At 47.5% G+C, this 17,500-nt stretch overlaps 1 protein-coding gene across 11 annotated transcripts in view; it reads left to right on the top strand.

Annotated features, from left to right (window-relative positions):
* RUFY3 (RUN and FYVE domain containing 3) overlaps positions 1-17,500 on the top strand; it is a 101,930-nt gene that overhangs the window by 55,296 nt on the left and 29,134 nt on the right. For all 11 annotated transcript variants that reach the window (XR_012802609.1, XR_012802607.1, XR_012802613.1 and 8 more), the window contains 6 exons: positions 554-677; positions 1,755-1,816; positions 4,690-4,755; positions 9,579-9,648; positions 9,980-10,072; positions 13,534-13,617. Coding sequence is in view for 8 of the 11 variants with exons in the window: in XM_075607808.1 (XP_075463923.1) it covers positions 554-677; positions 1,755-1,816; positions 4,690-4,755; positions 9,579-9,648; positions 9,980-10,072; positions 13,534-13,617 (499 nt within the window). In the remaining 3 variants the exon portion in view is untranslated. The remainder of the gene's footprint in view (positions 1-553; positions 678-1,754; positions 1,817-4,689; positions 4,756-9,578; positions 9,649-9,979; positions 10,073-13,533; positions 13,618-17,500) is intronic.

The following is a 17,500-nucleotide window of genomic DNA, read 5'->3' on the forward strand; positions in this document are numbered from 1 at the left end:
ACACGCTTTCCACGTAGAGATCTAGAAAAAGGAGGCAGGTGCACAAAGGAGAATGGCCAATGGCTGAAATGTTATTAGGTCACCACAGCAAATGTCGCCACACATTGATGAGTGCTCATGTAGAGTGCGCAATCCAGAATTGGCCAATTAGTCCTACACTGGCATCGTGACTAGAGAGACGGCTGATAACTGTGGTATGAACACGCATGCATTTTGGAGGAGAAGGTCCATAGTTAATGGGGACTAAACAGAAACATGAGGGAGTAGAGGAAGTAATGGAAAATGTACAGTAGATCAGACAGGCTGGTCACACACTATAAAATGCTTGCTCTATGAGGCCTGCACAAAAAGAAGGCCCTTTTTCATATGAAATGCTGAGGTTAACTTGCAGTAAGGACTCTCATTTGGTGCCTCCGTTGTTACCACGCAAACCCCATGTTTCTGGTGCAATGACACCTCGGATGTGTTCTAGTGAAGGGATATCCACTTCAGCATAAAAGAGGAAGCGTTACATGTATTGGTGTATTTACCATGACCTGTTATCTGTTAACAGGGAATTTTATGAACAAAATGCATTGATGATGGAAGAAGAAGGTGCTATAATTTCCGGGCTTCTCGTGGGGCTGAACGTGATTGATGCTAATTTCTGTATGAAAGGGGAAGATCTAGATTCACAGGTTTGTCTGCCAAGGTCAATGATTTGTATGCCAAGGTCAGTCTGTCCGAGACAAATACTGATGTTGTTAAACGTCTCCGTTTTTAGTGTGACACACAACCTAGCACAGGTGTGTCCGTCTTACTTTATGTGACGGGCCTGATCAGATTTCATTGTACTCAATTCGGACCACACGTACCATAAATTATCACAATACACCAACTTCTCCCCCACATGCTCCCCTCCTCTCTCTCTCCATTTTTTTTTTCACTATTAAATTTCACAGTAAGGCGGCTAAGAACATATTTTCCCTCAAAACAGGACATACCCTCACTAGCAGGCCCGGAGCCGCGTGTCCAGCCAACCAAGCCGACCACATCATCCCTAACTCACCTCACTGCAAGGAGAGACATCCGCCTTCCCTTACACCATCTCTCCCCTCCTCTTCCTCTCGCTGTCCCTCTCCATCCTCACGCCGTCCCTCCTCTTCCTCGCCATCCTTCCCCTCGTTTTCCTCATGTCCTTCACCTGCACCTCCCATCACCTCACGGTAAAGACAGATGGCGCGGGGCCAACAACACCTCTTTTGCCAACTCCCAGAAACTGCCGCCCCGCTCTGCACTTCCGGTCGCGGCAGCCATAGTGTCTGGGCCGGATGTTTGACACCCCTGACCTGGTGGCAACCTTAACTGACTGACAGAATTATCTTTAAGACAGGGAACCCTTGTGCTTGGCAAAGAGTTTACAATTCTGAAGAAAAGGCAAAATGACTCTAAAGAAAATGTGGAGGGTCTCCAATAATACCAAATAAGATGGATTAGTTATTAAGGGTTTGGTCCCATGTAAGGATCTTTAGTGACGCTTTGTCCAAACAACTGTTCGTGGACAATGCAAAAATATTTATCCGTGTTTGCTCCTTTTTCTTTGTGAGTGTATTGCAGAATATTACATATGCTGGTTTCCAGGTGCTAATCGCTTGGTTACTTTTTCCTCTAGCATATTATACACGGCATAATATGCATTTTTGTATGTTGCAAAGTATACAAATTTAAAAAATATATATATATATATTTCATCATGTTTTGCTTTAAATTTGCAGGTTGGAGTCATCGATTTTTCGATGTACCTCAAGGAGGGACCCATAGCCAAATGTAGTGAAGGGTAAGTGCCTTCGGAAAATTCTCTCCAAAGCAGCATTTCCAGTTCTTTGTGTAGTTTTAAATGGACGTTCGTTATGATCCCGTGACCTTATTTCTTGTCCCGAGATCTTCTACTCAGATCGTTCTTCATTTTGTTCACCTGCTTCCTATTTATCTTTGTAGCTTTTGCATCCTCTATGCCAGGGGTGAGCAAACTTTTTATGCCAAGCCCCCCTTTTCATCCATAAAATTTCTCGGGCCCCCCCTGCCTGATGTAATCAAAATCACATGAAAAAAAAAAAACCTTTATTAAACGGTATACAATATAAATCCAAATATGTTTAAATACTTACATATTTCAGCAGCTCGCGCTTGCAAAATTAGGCTGCGTCCACGCTGCCGCTGAGAGCGGTGACATCACCAACTCTCCAAGCATGAGCACAGGGTGTCCTGCATAATTTTGTAAGCGTGGATCGGGGCTATTTGTGTGTGTGGCTGTGTGTGGCTGTGTGTGTGTGTATTGACTGCTGCTGAGCGCACTTCAAAGTCAATTTTGTTTGTCTCCCCAAGCGCCAAGCTTGGGAGAGCGTACGTGCACAAAGGCAATCCTTTGGGGGCGCACAGCGTCTGCCGGCCCGCGCACCCAGTTTTCGTCGCACGACGCCTGCGCCCCCCTAAATAATCTTGCGCCTCATTGCCCCCCAGTTTGCGCACCACTGCATTACAACACACACTCTCTCAATCAATCACCACATACACACACTCACCACATACACTCAATCAATCCCCACACACACACACACACACTCACCACATACACTCAATCAATCACCACACACACACTCAATCCCCGCCCCCCACCACACACACACACACACACACACACACACACACACACACACACACACACACACACACACACACACACACACACCACACACTCAATCCACACACACACAATCCCCCCACACACACACAATCCCCCACACACACACAATCCCCCCACACACTCAATCCCCCCACACACTCAACCCCCCCACACACACACACAATCACACACAAACACAATCCCCCTACACACACACTCAATCCCCCCCCCCACACACACAAACTCAATCCCCACACACACTCAAATCACCACACACACACACAATCTCCCCCCCACACACACTCACACTCAATCCACCCCCCCCCCCCACACACACACACACTCTCTTTCAGCTGGGGGAGCGACATGCTCCGATTCCCCAACCCCCCATGCTGCTGAAAACTGGTGCGGGAAGCAGACAGGAAGAGAAGGAGGGGCTGTCTGTGTGCAGAGAGAAGCCCCGCCCCCTCTGCAAGACACAGACACATAGAAGCAGCAGCACGGATCTTCTGGCCGCCCGTGCACAGCTCTGCCCGCCCCCAGGTTTCCCCGCAAGCAGCCCGCGCCCCCCCTACATAATCTTGCGCCCCACAGTTTGCGCACCGCTGCTCTATGCCAACAATGTCGCCAAACAAGAACATGTTTCATGTTGCAATATAGAAGTACAGATGTAGCCGACGTTATTATTGCAGCCCGTGGCGCACGGCAGTGGGACATACACCAGCGGGAAAATCGGCCATTGTTTTAAATGAACCACTCGCAAAAAGTGGGCTGGGCTGTTGCTCTATTTTACACGTGGGAGCATGCCACGGGATGCAATAACGTTGGGTACAACTGTACATTATTTACAAAAATATATGGTAGGTGGAGCATATTTCTAAAATGGGGATTGGTTTGCACCAAAGAACGAGGAGATTTACCCCGTGGTACTTACATGGAAACACGAGAGAGTAATTACACATATATAAATGGTCTAATATACGATACGGTTGCCTGGCAGGTCTAAATAATAACACCAGGGTATTGTTTTGTAATGGTCACATCAAAAGTTTTGCAGTAAGACTATAATTTAATCATTGCTATATGAACTAAAATGCTTTTTGAACAAAAAAGTAACCTAATCTGTTGTATTCGTATGTGAACCTTGCACTGTATTTATTGTGCGTGTTTCTAAAAAAAATTCAGCTCGGGTTATAAAAGTTGCAATTCCCACAGAATAAATTTTCTTTTTTTAAATGTATTCTTGCCCTCTTCAACATTTGTTTTTATTTCTAAAATATCGGGCTTTGTACAAGCGATATAACCATTTAAAATGTTCAGTGTCCATGAGGTTCATATGGAGCTCCACTACAGACCATGGTAACCTTAGGCACTAGAGATGAAGAAATCCTGATCTTTAAGACTACAAAACACGTACAAAGAAGCAGGAAATTATCAGAGGGCAAGGATACTAACATTATAGGAGTAAAACTCAGACTTCTGGACAGGATTTGTGTTTTAATGAAACTGAACCAGGGGATCCACTACAGCCAGTTCCAGGAATCCGTGTTTCTAAGATATAAGCCACCACCCCAAGATAAAAAAAATAAATAAATAAATCCAAGATGGCTGCCGAGATCAACCAGTAGCATGTTTCTACCTAATGTCCCAATGATGTAGCGGTTTTTTTGTTGGCATGCTCAAGGGAGGCTGATCTGTTTATATCTGGAGCCAGTCATTTTTAATGACTAATTAGTTCTCAGGAAGTTTGAAGGCAAAGGATTGAGAGGACAGCCTAATGTGTCTGCGGTATTATATTGAAATATGTTTATTATCACCTCTGTGTATTCGCATTATTTGTAAACTTGTGCATATAATGTGCACACAAAAAGCATGTTTTTATGCTATGCACACACATGTCTTCTGGCTTTTACTACTCCTAAATTGAGAATCCCTTTTGATTTAATTTGAAATGCAATACTACTGTATATGTACAGTATACTATACAATATATAATACCATTGAGTATTTGTTCTTGTTTTCTCTAGGGATGGTCAAATAACTGCCATTCTTGATCAGAAGAATTATGTAGAAGAACTGAACAGACATTTAAGGTAAATAGGAAATAATAAAGACAAATGGCCAGCAGAATTTTACACTGCACTTCAGTGGTACAACAGGATTTGCTGTAGGTACTTACCATAATGTACAAAAGGGCATAATATCCTGATACTTTCATTTCACTAATGTCTAAGATCATATTGAAATCTGTTATCGCGAGTGCACATTTTCATACGTCATTAATTGACACTATTGTAATCCTATAATGAATTTTCTGTTGGTTACTGTAAGAGACGTGTGCAGAGGTACGCAATAGAGACTGCTTTTAAGGTGAACTAAAATAAGGCTTTTATTGCGCCTGCTTCTTTAACACATGAAAATCATCAAACGTATGCAAATAAGGGGTCAAACAAAGCTTCTGCTCCACTTGGGAGTATTTCTTGTTAAACATATGCAGTCCAGAACTCCCGTTAGATATAGGGTGACCAGATTTACAAAAGTAAAAACCGGGACACATTAAAAAATGTTTTTATAAAACAAATGATATCACCAACTCCGCCCCTTCTCTTTTATGTCTCTCTACCCCGCTCTGTCCCCCCTTCAATCACACACACACCACTTTCTCTCCCCCCCCCCCATATCCCTCTATTCTCATTCTCCCCACCCCTACATTCTCATTCCACCCTTCCCTGTCTCTCTCTCTCCCCCCATTCTCTCTCTCTCTCCCCATTCTCTCTCTCTCCCTCCCCTCATTCTCTCTCTCCCCCCCATTCTCTCTCTCTCTCCCCCATTCTCTCTCCCCCCATTCTCTCTCTCTCTCTCCCCCATTCTCTCTCCCCCGATTCTCTCTCCCCCCCCCACATTCTCTCGCTCTCTCTCCCAATTCTCTCTCCCTCTCTCCCCCATTCTCTCCCTCTCTCCCCCATTCCCTCCCTCTCCCCCTCCCTCTCCCTCTCATTCTGTCTCTCCTCCATTTTCTGTCTCTCTCCTCCCCATTCTCTGTCTCTCTCTCTCTCTCTCCCCCCCCCATTCTCTGTGTCTCTCTCTCCCCTCCATTCTCTCTCTCTCCGTCCCCCATTCTATCTCTCTCCCTCCCCCCATTCTCTCTCTCTCCCCCCCATTCTCTCTCTCTCTCTCCCCCCCATTCTCTGTCTCTCTCCCTCCCCCCATTCTGTCTCTCTCTCTCCCCATTCTTTGTCTCTCTCCCCTCCCCCATTCTCTGTGTCTCTCCTCCATTTTCTGTTTCTCTCCCCTCCATTCTCTGTCTCTCTCCCCCATTCTCTGTCTCAATCCCCCCATTCTCCGTGTCTTCCCCCATTCTCTGTCTCCCCCACTCTCTCTCCCCACATTCTCTCGCTCTCTCCCCCCACATTCTCTCGCTCTCTCTCCCCCCAATTCTCTCTCCCCCCAATTCTCTCTCCCCCCAATTCTCTCTCCCTCCCATTCTCTCTGCTCCCATTTTCTCTCCCCCCATTCTCTCCCTCTCTCCCCCATTCTCTCCCTCTCTCCCCCATTCTCTCCCTCCCTCCCTCTCCTCTCTCCCATTCTCTCTCTCCTCCATTCTCTGTCTCTCTCCCTCCATTCTCTGTCTCCCTCCCCCCCCATTCTCTGTCTCTCTCCCCCATTCTCTGTCTCCCTCCCCCCCCATTCTCTGTCTCTCTCCCCCCCATTCTCTGTCTCCCTCCCCCCCATTCTCTGTCTCTCTCCCCCATTCTCTGTCTCTCTCCCCCCATTCTCTTTCTCTCTCCCCCATTCTCTCTCTCCCCCCATTCTCTCTCTCTCCCCCCATTCTCTGTCTCTCTCCCCCCCATTCTCTGTCTCTCTCTCCCCTCCCCCATTCTCTGTGTCTCTCCTCCATTCTCTGTCTCTCTCTCCCCCCCATTCTCTGTCTCTCTCCCCTCCATTCTCTCTCTCTCCCCCATTCTCTGTCTCTTTTCCCCCATTCTCTGTGTCTTCCCCCATTCTGTGAAACCCCCATTCTCTCTCACCTCCCTCCCCATTCTCTCCTCCCCCATTCTCTCTCTCTCTCCCATCCATTCTCTCTCTCTCCCATCCATTCTCTCTCTTCCCCCATTCTCTCTCTCTCCTCCCCCCATTTTCTCTCTCTCTCCCTTCCCTCCATTCTCTCTCTCCCCCCCATTCTCTCTCTGTCTCTCTTTCCCATTCTCTCTCTCTCCCCCCCATTCTCTCTCTCCCCCCCATTCTCTCTCTCCCCCCCATTCTCTCTCTCCCCCCATTCTCTCTCTCCCCCCCATTCTCTCTCTCCCCCCCATTCTCTCTCTCCCCCCCATTCTGTCTCTCTCCCCCCCATTCTCTCTCCCCCCCCCATTCTCTCTCCCCCATTCTCTCTCTCTCCCACCCATTCTCTCTCTTCACCCCCCCCCCCCATTCTCGGCTCTCTCTCCCCCCTCCCCCCCCCCATTCTCGGCTCTCTCTGTCCCCCCATTCTCTCTCTCCTCCCCCATTCTCTCTCCCCCACCCCATTCTGTGTGTGTCTCTCTCCCCCATTCTCTGTCTCTCTCTCCCACATCCCATTCTGTGTCTCTCTCTCTCCCCACCCCCACTCTGTGCCCCTCTTCCCATGCTGTGCCTCTCTCTCCACACTGTCCTTCCCCATGCTGTGCCTGTGCCTCTCTGTGTCTCTCCCCATGCTGTGCCTGTGCCTCTCCCCATGCTGTGCCTGTGTGTCTCTCTCTCTCTCTGCCTCTCCCCATGCTGTGCCTTTGTGTCTCTCTCTCTCTGCCTCTCCCCATGCTGTGCCTGTGCCTCTCTCTGTCTCTCCTCATGCTGTGCCTGTGCCTCTCTCTGTCTCTCCTCATGCTGTGCCTGTGCCTCTCTCTGTCTCTCCTCATGCTGTGCCTGTGTTCTCTCTGTCTCTCCTCATGCTGTGCCTGTGTTCTCTCTGTGCCTCTCCCCATGCTGTGCCAGTGCCTCTCTCTGTCTCTTCCCCCCATCCCATTGTGTGTGTGAGTGTGTGTCTGTGTCCCCCATTCTGGACCATACCTGCATGGGTGGAGGAAGCCATCTCGAGCCCTGGCAGCAGACACCGGAAGTTCTCACTGACACTTCCGGGTCTCACTGCTGGGGCTCCGCAGCTCAGACCCGGCCCCTGCTCTCCTCCATGCATTGTCTGCTCTCTGCTGCCCCCCCCCCTCTCTGATGGTCAAAAGTGGAACAGCCACAAAAAAACGGAACATTTTACAGTATGCAGGGCAGCCGGGACAGAGACTAAAAAAGCGGGACAGAGGTTAAAAAAACGGGACTGTCCCGGCTAAACCGGGACACCTGGTCACACTATTTAGATAGCATGTTTCCCAGCCCCAAACATATAGTTTGATATTTGCAGATATACAACAGTCTTAGAAAGTAAAGCTTATCTGTCTCTCTGGTAGATGTAGGGGGGAATCCTTCTCTGCTCTCCTGGTGCAGCCTTTTTGTCCTAAGGCACTTTTAACTTTCAGGTTTTATAAGTCTTCTCCCCCTTGTTGTCTGGCTGTCCACCTGTCCACCTACAGCTGCTCAAGACCTCTGTCCCTTCTTGGTTCAGCCCACGTGTGAGCTCAGGAGTCTCTCCTTCCTGTCTCAGGAGGAGCCTTTTCTCTAACTAACAAACCTCCAATCAGCCAAGTGCTGGTCAATTAACCAGCACACTGCTGGATTAGAGGCAAGTTTTCTGAACAGGGATAAGTCCCCTGTTACAGTTACACTACATAATTTAAATCCCTATCTATATATGCATGGACAATTTTGTGTACTTGATACCTACTTTAATAAACACTTTTAAGTTTTAATTTACAAAAAGATTCGTTAGCGTGAACTGTGGCATATACACTATACCTGATTTAAGTAGCTATCATTAAATAATGTGTCTTATGCATACTTACTGTATGTGAAAAGAAAGTTTTTATTCTTGAACACATTCAGGCCTTAAGAAGCCTATAATTTGGCAATGTAACAAGAGACACTAAAAATAAAGTGAATACAGTTGTTGTAATGTCTACTTACAGTATACGGTTTGTGCACGGCTAAGCTTAAATAATGAATGAGGTAATTACTGCTACTCACAGCGTCTCTTGATTCCACAGAAGAAATATCTACTTTGCCCCCAAGCATATCAGTAGTTTAAAATGACTCCATTTATTCCATTACCACCCGCGGCATAACATTCCGTGTACATAAGCAATTTGGCAAAATATTTTCTAATTTTCAGGTTTTGATCACTTTTATTATACTCGGTTACAGTAATGTTTCTAATGCAGTACACCATTACCACGAGTTAATGCTAAAATCCAACGTTATGCATGTTCTAGACATATTTTGAACATTTTTTTGAAAACCTACCTTTCTGTCAACAGTATTAATGTTACACATGCATTGATTCATGGAATAACTGATAATTTAGTTAATTTAATGGAATAATATGGCTGTATTTCAGGTGCCGCAAAAAAGCACATTCTGCCCATTCACTTACATTTTCAAGTTGTGTAACTCCCGAATGCATTTCTCACTTGAATATTACTTTTTAATTCATTTGATAAATATATGGCACACAGAATATAGGCCCTTCTCTATTTACTTGTAATCTGCTGCTCTCGCATTCTTTTTCATATGTTCAACAAATCTAGAAGTCTGGTGACTAAAGTCTCCCAACATATATCAACAGGGCATTAAAACAGTGGGCTAGGACCATGAGGGTCCTCTACCTCCAAGTGTATTGTGCAGTATGCTGTTTTATTGCTTAATTAATACATTTCAGAAGGTATCAGACTCCTAGGCAGGCTTGGTGTCCATAAACGTCTTCACATTAAGTGGTGGAACTTGTAGTTCTCTGTATAACAGGTTTGAAATGTAGTGCTTGTTTTACTCTACTTGACAGTGCCACAGTGAACAACCTGCAGGCTAAAGTGGATGCATTAGAAAAATCCAACACTAAACTAACTGAAGAGGTATGTACAAGTAAATATATGTATAAATGGCGAACCATTTCAATTTCAACTGGAAATCTAGGTTACTTTTTCATCAGTGTATGTTATTTTATATATCTGGTAGATGCACAAAAAGGATCGACCACTCTCCAAGTTTAGACTTCTTCGCGTAAAATGTTTTATGTATGAACTTTGATACCAACGGATATTTTCCACCTATTTAAAGAACCAATTCATTGCAAGGCAGGGATGCAATTTATCCTGTTGCATTACAGTACAATACATTGAAGCCCCAATGGACAGCAATGAATGGGGCACACAGCAGATAAAATCTGTCTCTGCATCTTTACAGCTTGCCGTAGCAAACAACAGGATCATAACAATGCAAGAGGAGATGGAAAGAATGAAGGATGAAAGTTCATACTACTCGGAGTCAAGTCGTAAGGTAAGTGTAGGTACAGTATATTGTACAATGGCAGGCAGGACACCAGACCGCTTTCCCTGGGCCCAGGACTACAGTTTCTACAGGGCCCCACACCTAACGCCTCCCCAGTGTCAGCGGCAGTGTGAGACCACCCCCCCTATCTCTCACACTCCCATGTGTCTCCTCCCTCTCATCCTTTCCCTCCTCTCTCCCACACCAACACTTCTCTCTCCCCTGCCCCACCTTTCTCCCATGCCCCCACCTATCTCACGTCTCGCCTCTCGCTCCCTCACACCTCCACCTCTCGCTCTCTCACACCTCCACCTCTCTCCCACCTCTCGTTCCTTCACATGGCCCTGATTGGGCGGGTGGTGGTAGATTAACTGGTGTAGCGCCTGTTTTGCAAAATTATTGATACACCGCTTATCAGTGTTTAAATATAATTATACTGTATTGTCAAAAGACAAACCATACCCCAACCTTTCAGTCTTGGACCAAGATGTTGGTTTATTGTGTCCATGCACTGATAGCACAGCAATACTTCTTCAAATATTCTGAGTTTTGAAAGTGGATTAATTAGAAAAATCAAACATTAAACTACCTGAAGAAGTATATATCAGTATATACATTTAAATATTTACCCCGTTTCTTATTTTTATTCCTGTTACCCCATTTATCGGTATGGATATGTGTGAATGGAAAAGCAGAGCTACTGGTAGGCTGTTGTGCCTTACAGCCCAGTCACTCCTCCCAGCGCCGGCCTATTCACTCCTCCCAGCGCCGGCCTATTCACTCCTCCCAGCGCCGGCCTATTCACTCCTCCCAGCGCCGGCCTATTCACTCCTCCCAGCGCCGGCCTATTCACTCCTCCCAGCGCCGGCCTATTCACTCCTCCCAGCGCCGGCCTATTCACTCCTCCCAGCGCCGGCCTATTCACTCCTCCCAGCGCCGGCCTATTCACTCCTCCCAGCGCCGGCCTATTCACTCCTCCCAGCGCCGGCCTATTCACTCCTCCCAGCGCCGGCCTATTCACTCCTCCCAGCGCCGGCCTATTCACTCCTCCCAGCGCCGGCCTATTTACTCCTCCCAGCGCCGGCCTATTCACTCCTCCCAGCGCCGGCCTATTCACTCCTCCCAGCGCCGGCCTATTCACTCCTCCCAGCGCCGACCTATTCACTCCTCCCAGCGCCGGCCTATTCACTCCTCCCAGCGCCGGCCTATTCACTCCTCCCAGCGCCGGCCTACTCACTCCTCCCAGCGCCGGCCTATTCACTCCTCCCAGCGCCGGCCTATTCACTCCTCCCAGCGCCGGCCTATTCACTCCTCCCAGCGCCGGCCTATTCACTCCTCCCAGCGCCGGCCTATTCACTCCTCCCAGCGCCGGCCTATTCACTCCTCCCAGCGCCGGCCTATTCACTCCTCCCAGCGCCGGCCTATTCACTCCTCCCATCGCCGGCCTATTCACTCCTCCCAGCGCCGACCTATTCACTCCTCCCAGTGCCGGCCTATTCACTCCTCCCAGCGCCGGTCTATTCACTCCTCCCATCGCCGGCCTATTCACTCCTCCCAGCGCCGGCCTATTCACTCCTCCCAGCGCCGGCCTATTAACTCCTCCCAGCGCCGACCTATTCACTCCTCCCAGCTCCGGCCTATTCACTCCTCCCAGCGCCGGCCTATTCACTCCTCCCAGCGCCGGCCTATTCACTCCTCCCAGCGCCGGCCTATTCACTCCTCCCAGCGCCGGCCTATTCACTCCTCCCAGCGCCGGCCTATTCACTCCTCCCAGCGCCGGTTTACTCACGCCTCCCAGCGCCGGCCTATTCACTCCTCCCAGCGCCGGCCTATTCACTCCTCCCAGCGCCGACCTATTCACTCCTCCCAGCGCCGGCCTATTCACTCCTCCCAGCGCCGACCTATTCACTCCTCCCAGCGCCGGCCTATTCACTCCTCCCAGCGCCGGCCTATTCACTCCTCCCATCGCCGGCCTATTCACTCCTCCCATCGCCGGCCTATTCACTCCTCCCATCGCCGGCCTATTCACTCCTCCCAGCGCCGGCCTATTCACTCCTCCCAGCGCCGGCCTATTAACTCCTCCCAGCGCCGACCTATTCACTCCTCCCAGCTCCGGCCTATTCACTCCTCCCAGCGCCGGCCTATTCACTCCTCCCAGCGCCGACCTATTCACTCCTCCCAGTGCCGGCCTATTCACTCCTCCCAGCGCCGGTCTATTCACTCCTCCCATCGCCGGCCTATTCACTCCTCCCAGCGCCGACCTATTCACTCCTCCCAGTGCCGGCCTATTCACTCCTCCCAGCGCCGGTCTATTCACTCCTCCCATCGCCGGCCTATTCACTCCTCCCAGCGCCGGCCTATTCACTCCTCCCAGCTCCGGCCTATTCACTCCTCCCAGCGCCGGCCTATTCACTCCTCCCAGCGCCGGCCTATTCACTCCTCCCAGCGCCGGCCTATTCACTCCTCCCAGCGCCGGCCTATTCACTCCTCCCAGCGCCGGCCTATTCACTCCTCCCAGCGCCGGCCTATTCACTCCTCCCAGCGCCGGCCTACTCACGCCTCCCAGCGCCGGCCTATTCACTCCTCCCAGCGCCGGCCTATTCACTCCTCCCAGCGCCGACCTATTCACTCCTCCCAGCGCCGGCCTATTCACTCCTCCCAGCGCCGACCTATTCACTCCTCCCAGCGCCGGCCTATTCACTCCTCCCAGCGCCGGCCTATTCACTCCTCCCATCGCCGGCCTATTCACTCCTCCCATCGCCGGCCTATTCACTCCTCCCATCGCCGGCCTATTCACTCCTCCCAGCGCCGGCCTATTCACTCCTCCCAGCGCCGGCCTATTAACTCCTCCCAGCGCCGACCTATTCACTCCTCCCAGCTCCGGCCTATTCACTCCTCCCAGCGCCGGCCTATTCACTCCTCCCAGCGCCGGCCTATTCACTCCTCCCAGCGCCGGCCTATTCACTCCTCCCAGCGCCGGCCTACTCACGCCTCCCAGCGCCGGCCTATTCACTCCTCCCAGCGCCGGCCTATTCACTCCTCCCAGCGCCGGCCTATTCACTCCTCCCAGCGCCAACCTACTCACGCCTCCCAGCGCCGGCCTATTCACTCCTCCCGGCGCCGGCCTATTCACTCCTCCCAGCGCCGGCCTATTCACTCCTCCCAGCGCCGGCCTATTTACTCCTCCCAGCGCCGGCCTATTCACTCCTCCCAGCGCCGGCCTATTCACTCCTCCCAGCGCCGGCCTATTCACTCCTCCCAGCGCCGACCTATTCACTCCTCCCAGCACGGCCTATTCACTCCTTCCAGCGGCGAGCTCAGTCGCTCCTTCCAGCGCCGGCCCATACACTTGATTAGCCATAAGGTGTCTTCCGACGCCAGTAGGTGCACTTCCTTAATTGAATGCTGCACACACGATAAATGAGACCGCTTGTATGCATAAATATTTGTATTTCTTACATTTATTGAAGGGCAATAAGCAGGAGCGGACTGCAGATGGACAGGCAATCAGTGAGGCACGGAAACACTTAAAGGAAGAGACTCAACTACGACTGGTAAGAAGGTGCTGGTTCTGGTATTTACCCCACTGGCAATATTCACTTGGGAGACACCAAGTAGAAAGAGATCTTTGCTTTCAAGAAATAAACCAGGGAAAAAAAAAAAGATGACCATAAATAGAATAGTCCTTACAAAACTATTATGGGTTTTACACAATTTTGTGAAGGGTAATAATAATAATAATAGCATGTTCTTGTATAGCGCTGCTAGTTTTACGTAGCGCTTTACAGAGACATTTTGCAGGCATAGGTCCCTGCCCCGTGGAGCTTACAATCTATCTTCCTGTGCCTCAGGCACCAAAAACATAAAGTGACTTGCCCAAAGTCACAAGGAGCCGACACCGGGAATTGAACTCAGTGCCAGTCAGTCTTGTCATGTCTTTACTCACTGAACCACTCCTTCTCCCAAGAGTAAATACATTATGTTTAAAATAGCAGGGGATCACTTATTATATGTTCTTTTAGCATGCTACTTAGCCATTATTACATAGCACATCCCCTTCACCCTCATTTACATTTCAATCGCATATTGGCGGTGCTCATCAAAACATGATCTGGCCGGAGCAGCCACTATATATATATATATATATATACATATATATATATATATATATATAGAACGTTTTAGTGACATCCTGTAGTAAAACGACCCCAATCATGAGCTTTACTTCTAACTGATGCATAAGAAAGATGCAGGGTCTGCTACAAATGATGCAGATCCAGGCCGATGAAGCTCTTTTTTACGAATGTAGCTGACATATTTGCAAAGCTGAACATTCTTTCTCTGCTCCGGTATACAGTACCTGCAAAAGGTAGGGTGTCATTATTGTATACAGCCTCCTTTTTATTTCTAGATATTGTACATCAATGTTATATGTCATATTACCATGTCAATGTAAAAGAAATCCCACTTAGACTTCTTACAAATATTTTTGATTTAATAATTGGCTTTGCTTTTAGCTTTTCATCCAAATCACTTCACCGTTAATGTGACATCCCTGGTAGGCGACTGTTTGTGCAAAGATTACACTGACAGAGTGAACGTGTAAGTAGTCATATATGTAAACATAGGATAGTAGGGTAGACTATAGATTACATGGTGATCCAGTACAGCGTGTGACGTTATGTAGGAAAACTTGCTGTGACGTTCTTTTGTGTACAGTTGCTTTTATCCCTGGAAATTAGTACTTCCACTTGCTATCACCATATTTACCGCTGCAAGAGCCGGTGTATCTCATCGGCGGGAAGAGGGATGTTGTTAGTGTTATTTGTAATATTTCTTGTCAGAAATGTATAATTTGTGGCATTTTTTGTTGTTAAAGACAAAAAGGGTTAGGATCTGCGCTGATCCTAGGACCTCAAGGTATCCCCAGATGATGCCAATTCTCCCACGATCGAGTGGGGTATAACTTAGGTGCAGACAAAACAAACAAAGGGGAGCGCAAAAAGAAAGACAATATCAATACTAATAAAATCACTTTATAAAATTCTATAGACAAATATCAAACTCACAATATAAAAAAATCCAGAAACAACACCAAGGTCCCTCCGACTCCTGGACAAGATGACTATGTGGGATCCCTCAGGTGCCTGTTGGCCGTGCTGGCGCCATAGAGGAAGGAGCGCGGAGAGAAAACTCAAGGTCCAGGAAGCCTGTGAAACAGGTTTTGGAGCCCCAACCGCAACAACCCATCCACAGGCATGGAGATAGAACGCTACAGATGTGACGTCACTCCGTCCTGAGTGCTGCCGGGAATAGACCTATCACCTCTACGCGTTTCGCATGTATTCACGCTTTGTCAGGGGGTGGGTCTAAAACTCAAAGGGGGGGTCCTATATATATATATATATATATATATATATTTATATATTTATATATATATATATATATATATACACACACACACACACACACACACAGTGGTTGACAAATCACCAAAAAATCTACTCGCCACACAAAAAAATCTACTCACCACCTAGTACCAAACGTATGCTGCTTGGGCCAATAGGAGCTCGCCACGATGTTAAATCCACTCGCCCGGGGCGAGCAAATGTATAGGTTTGTCGAACACTGTGTATATATATATATATATATATATATATATATATACAAACCAAAACCTTTTTGCCTATTGGATAGCCTCAAATTAGGGCATGTTTAAACGAATCAGGGTAATGCTACAAACAAACAAAACAACACATATTTACATAACATGACTCCATTATTAAAAACATTTAAACGACTTAAAACAAACTTAATTAAACATAAAGTACTATACAAATGTGCCTCATAATTATAAATCGGTCACAATCTTCAGACAGGATGGTGGGTATAGAATATTTAAAAAATTGAGTTTTGACGCCATGGGTAAAACGGAAAATAAACCCTGCATGTGAGGACCTATAATACATAATATTAACGTAGAATACTCATACACTCTATATTATCAAAGCGTCAATGACATTTTTTCAGAATTAGGTTAATATCATAAAATACAATTATCATGGATATTCAACCATAAAAATATTTGCATAATAGACCTCATCAGAGGCTCTAACTACCTCTAATCACATATGGTTTAAAAATGATTCCTTGGAACAACTCACAAAAACCTAGTTCCTATATAATAAAAACCATTTCCAATTTAAAATCCCTGACAATTCAGGATACAAATTCCATTTATTATAGATTATAGGCTAAAGCAGTAAAATTCAGGGCGTTATTGAAAACCCTGCTCTCTGATTGGTTAAAATTCCGGGCATTATCCCCAGTAATGCCCTGAATTTCAGCAGCTTGCAAAATGCAGTTTTCAATCTGTTTATTTCCAGCCAATCAGCTTTCAGAACAGCTGAGGCAGGGCAGGGGATTGGTTTGAATTAAGTAAAAGCTCTGAGACATGGCAGGGGATTGGTCAAAAAGGATCAGCCACGGTTTGACTCCTCCCCCTCCCGAGCTGACTGAGATTTTCTGAGCAGATTCAGTTGAATTGGGGGGATGCTGAGAGACTGCAAAGAAGTGTGTTGTGTATCGAGTGCAGTGTTGTGTGTGTGGGGGGGGGGTGTAGAGATGCTGTGCTGTGCTGTGCTGTGTTGTGTGTAGAGCTGGGGCGGGAGAGTGCAAAGTTTAGTAAGTGGCTGCATTTTTTATTGTGGCTGCAGTGTGTGTGTGTGTGTGTGCGTGTGTTGTGCTGTTGCATGTGTAGCAGCAGTTTGTGTGAGTGTAGAGCTGAAGTGTGTGTGTGTGTGTGTGTGTGTGTGTGTGTGTGTGTATAGAGCTCCAGTGTGTGTGTGTGTCAGTAGCAGTGTTTATGGGTGTAGCATGTGTGTGTAGCAGCAGAGTTTGTGTGTGTAGAGCTGCTGTGTGTGTAGAGCTGCTGCTGTGTGTAGAGGTGATGTGTAGTGAGTGTAGAGGAGGTGCTGTGTTGTGTGTCTAGAGCTCCAGTGTGTGTGTGTGTGTGTGTGTGTGTGTGTGTGTGTGTGTGTAGCAGCAGTTTGTGTGTGAGCTGCTGTCTGTGTGTGTGTGTGTGTGTGTGTGTGTGTGTGTGTGTGTGTGTGTGTGTGTGTGTGTGTGTGTGTGTGTGTGTGTGTGTGTGTACACAGAGGGGGCGGCAGTGTTTGATATAGATAGCTGCAGTGTAAGCGTATATAGAGGTGGTTTCATGTATTTACCATTTGATTTTAATACATAAATCTATTTAACTATACAAAAGTGTCTATTATTTATGAAAAAAGTCTACATTTAGCATATAATAGTAATAATCCCCTCAGAACAGGGCATTATTGGCCAGTAATGCCCTGTTCTTCAGGGATTATTACTTAAATAAAATCTCAAATATTTCCAGAGGAAATGTACATGTTAATGATAAAACAAGACTTCTAC

The sequence above is a fragment of the Ascaphus truei genome, chromosome 1, assembly GCF_040206685.1.
Source record: "Ascaphus truei isolate aAscTru1 chromosome 1, aAscTru1.hap1, whole genome shotgun sequence".
Lineage (NCBI taxonomy): Eukaryota > Metazoa > Chordata > Amphibia > Anura > Ascaphidae > Ascaphus > Ascaphus truei.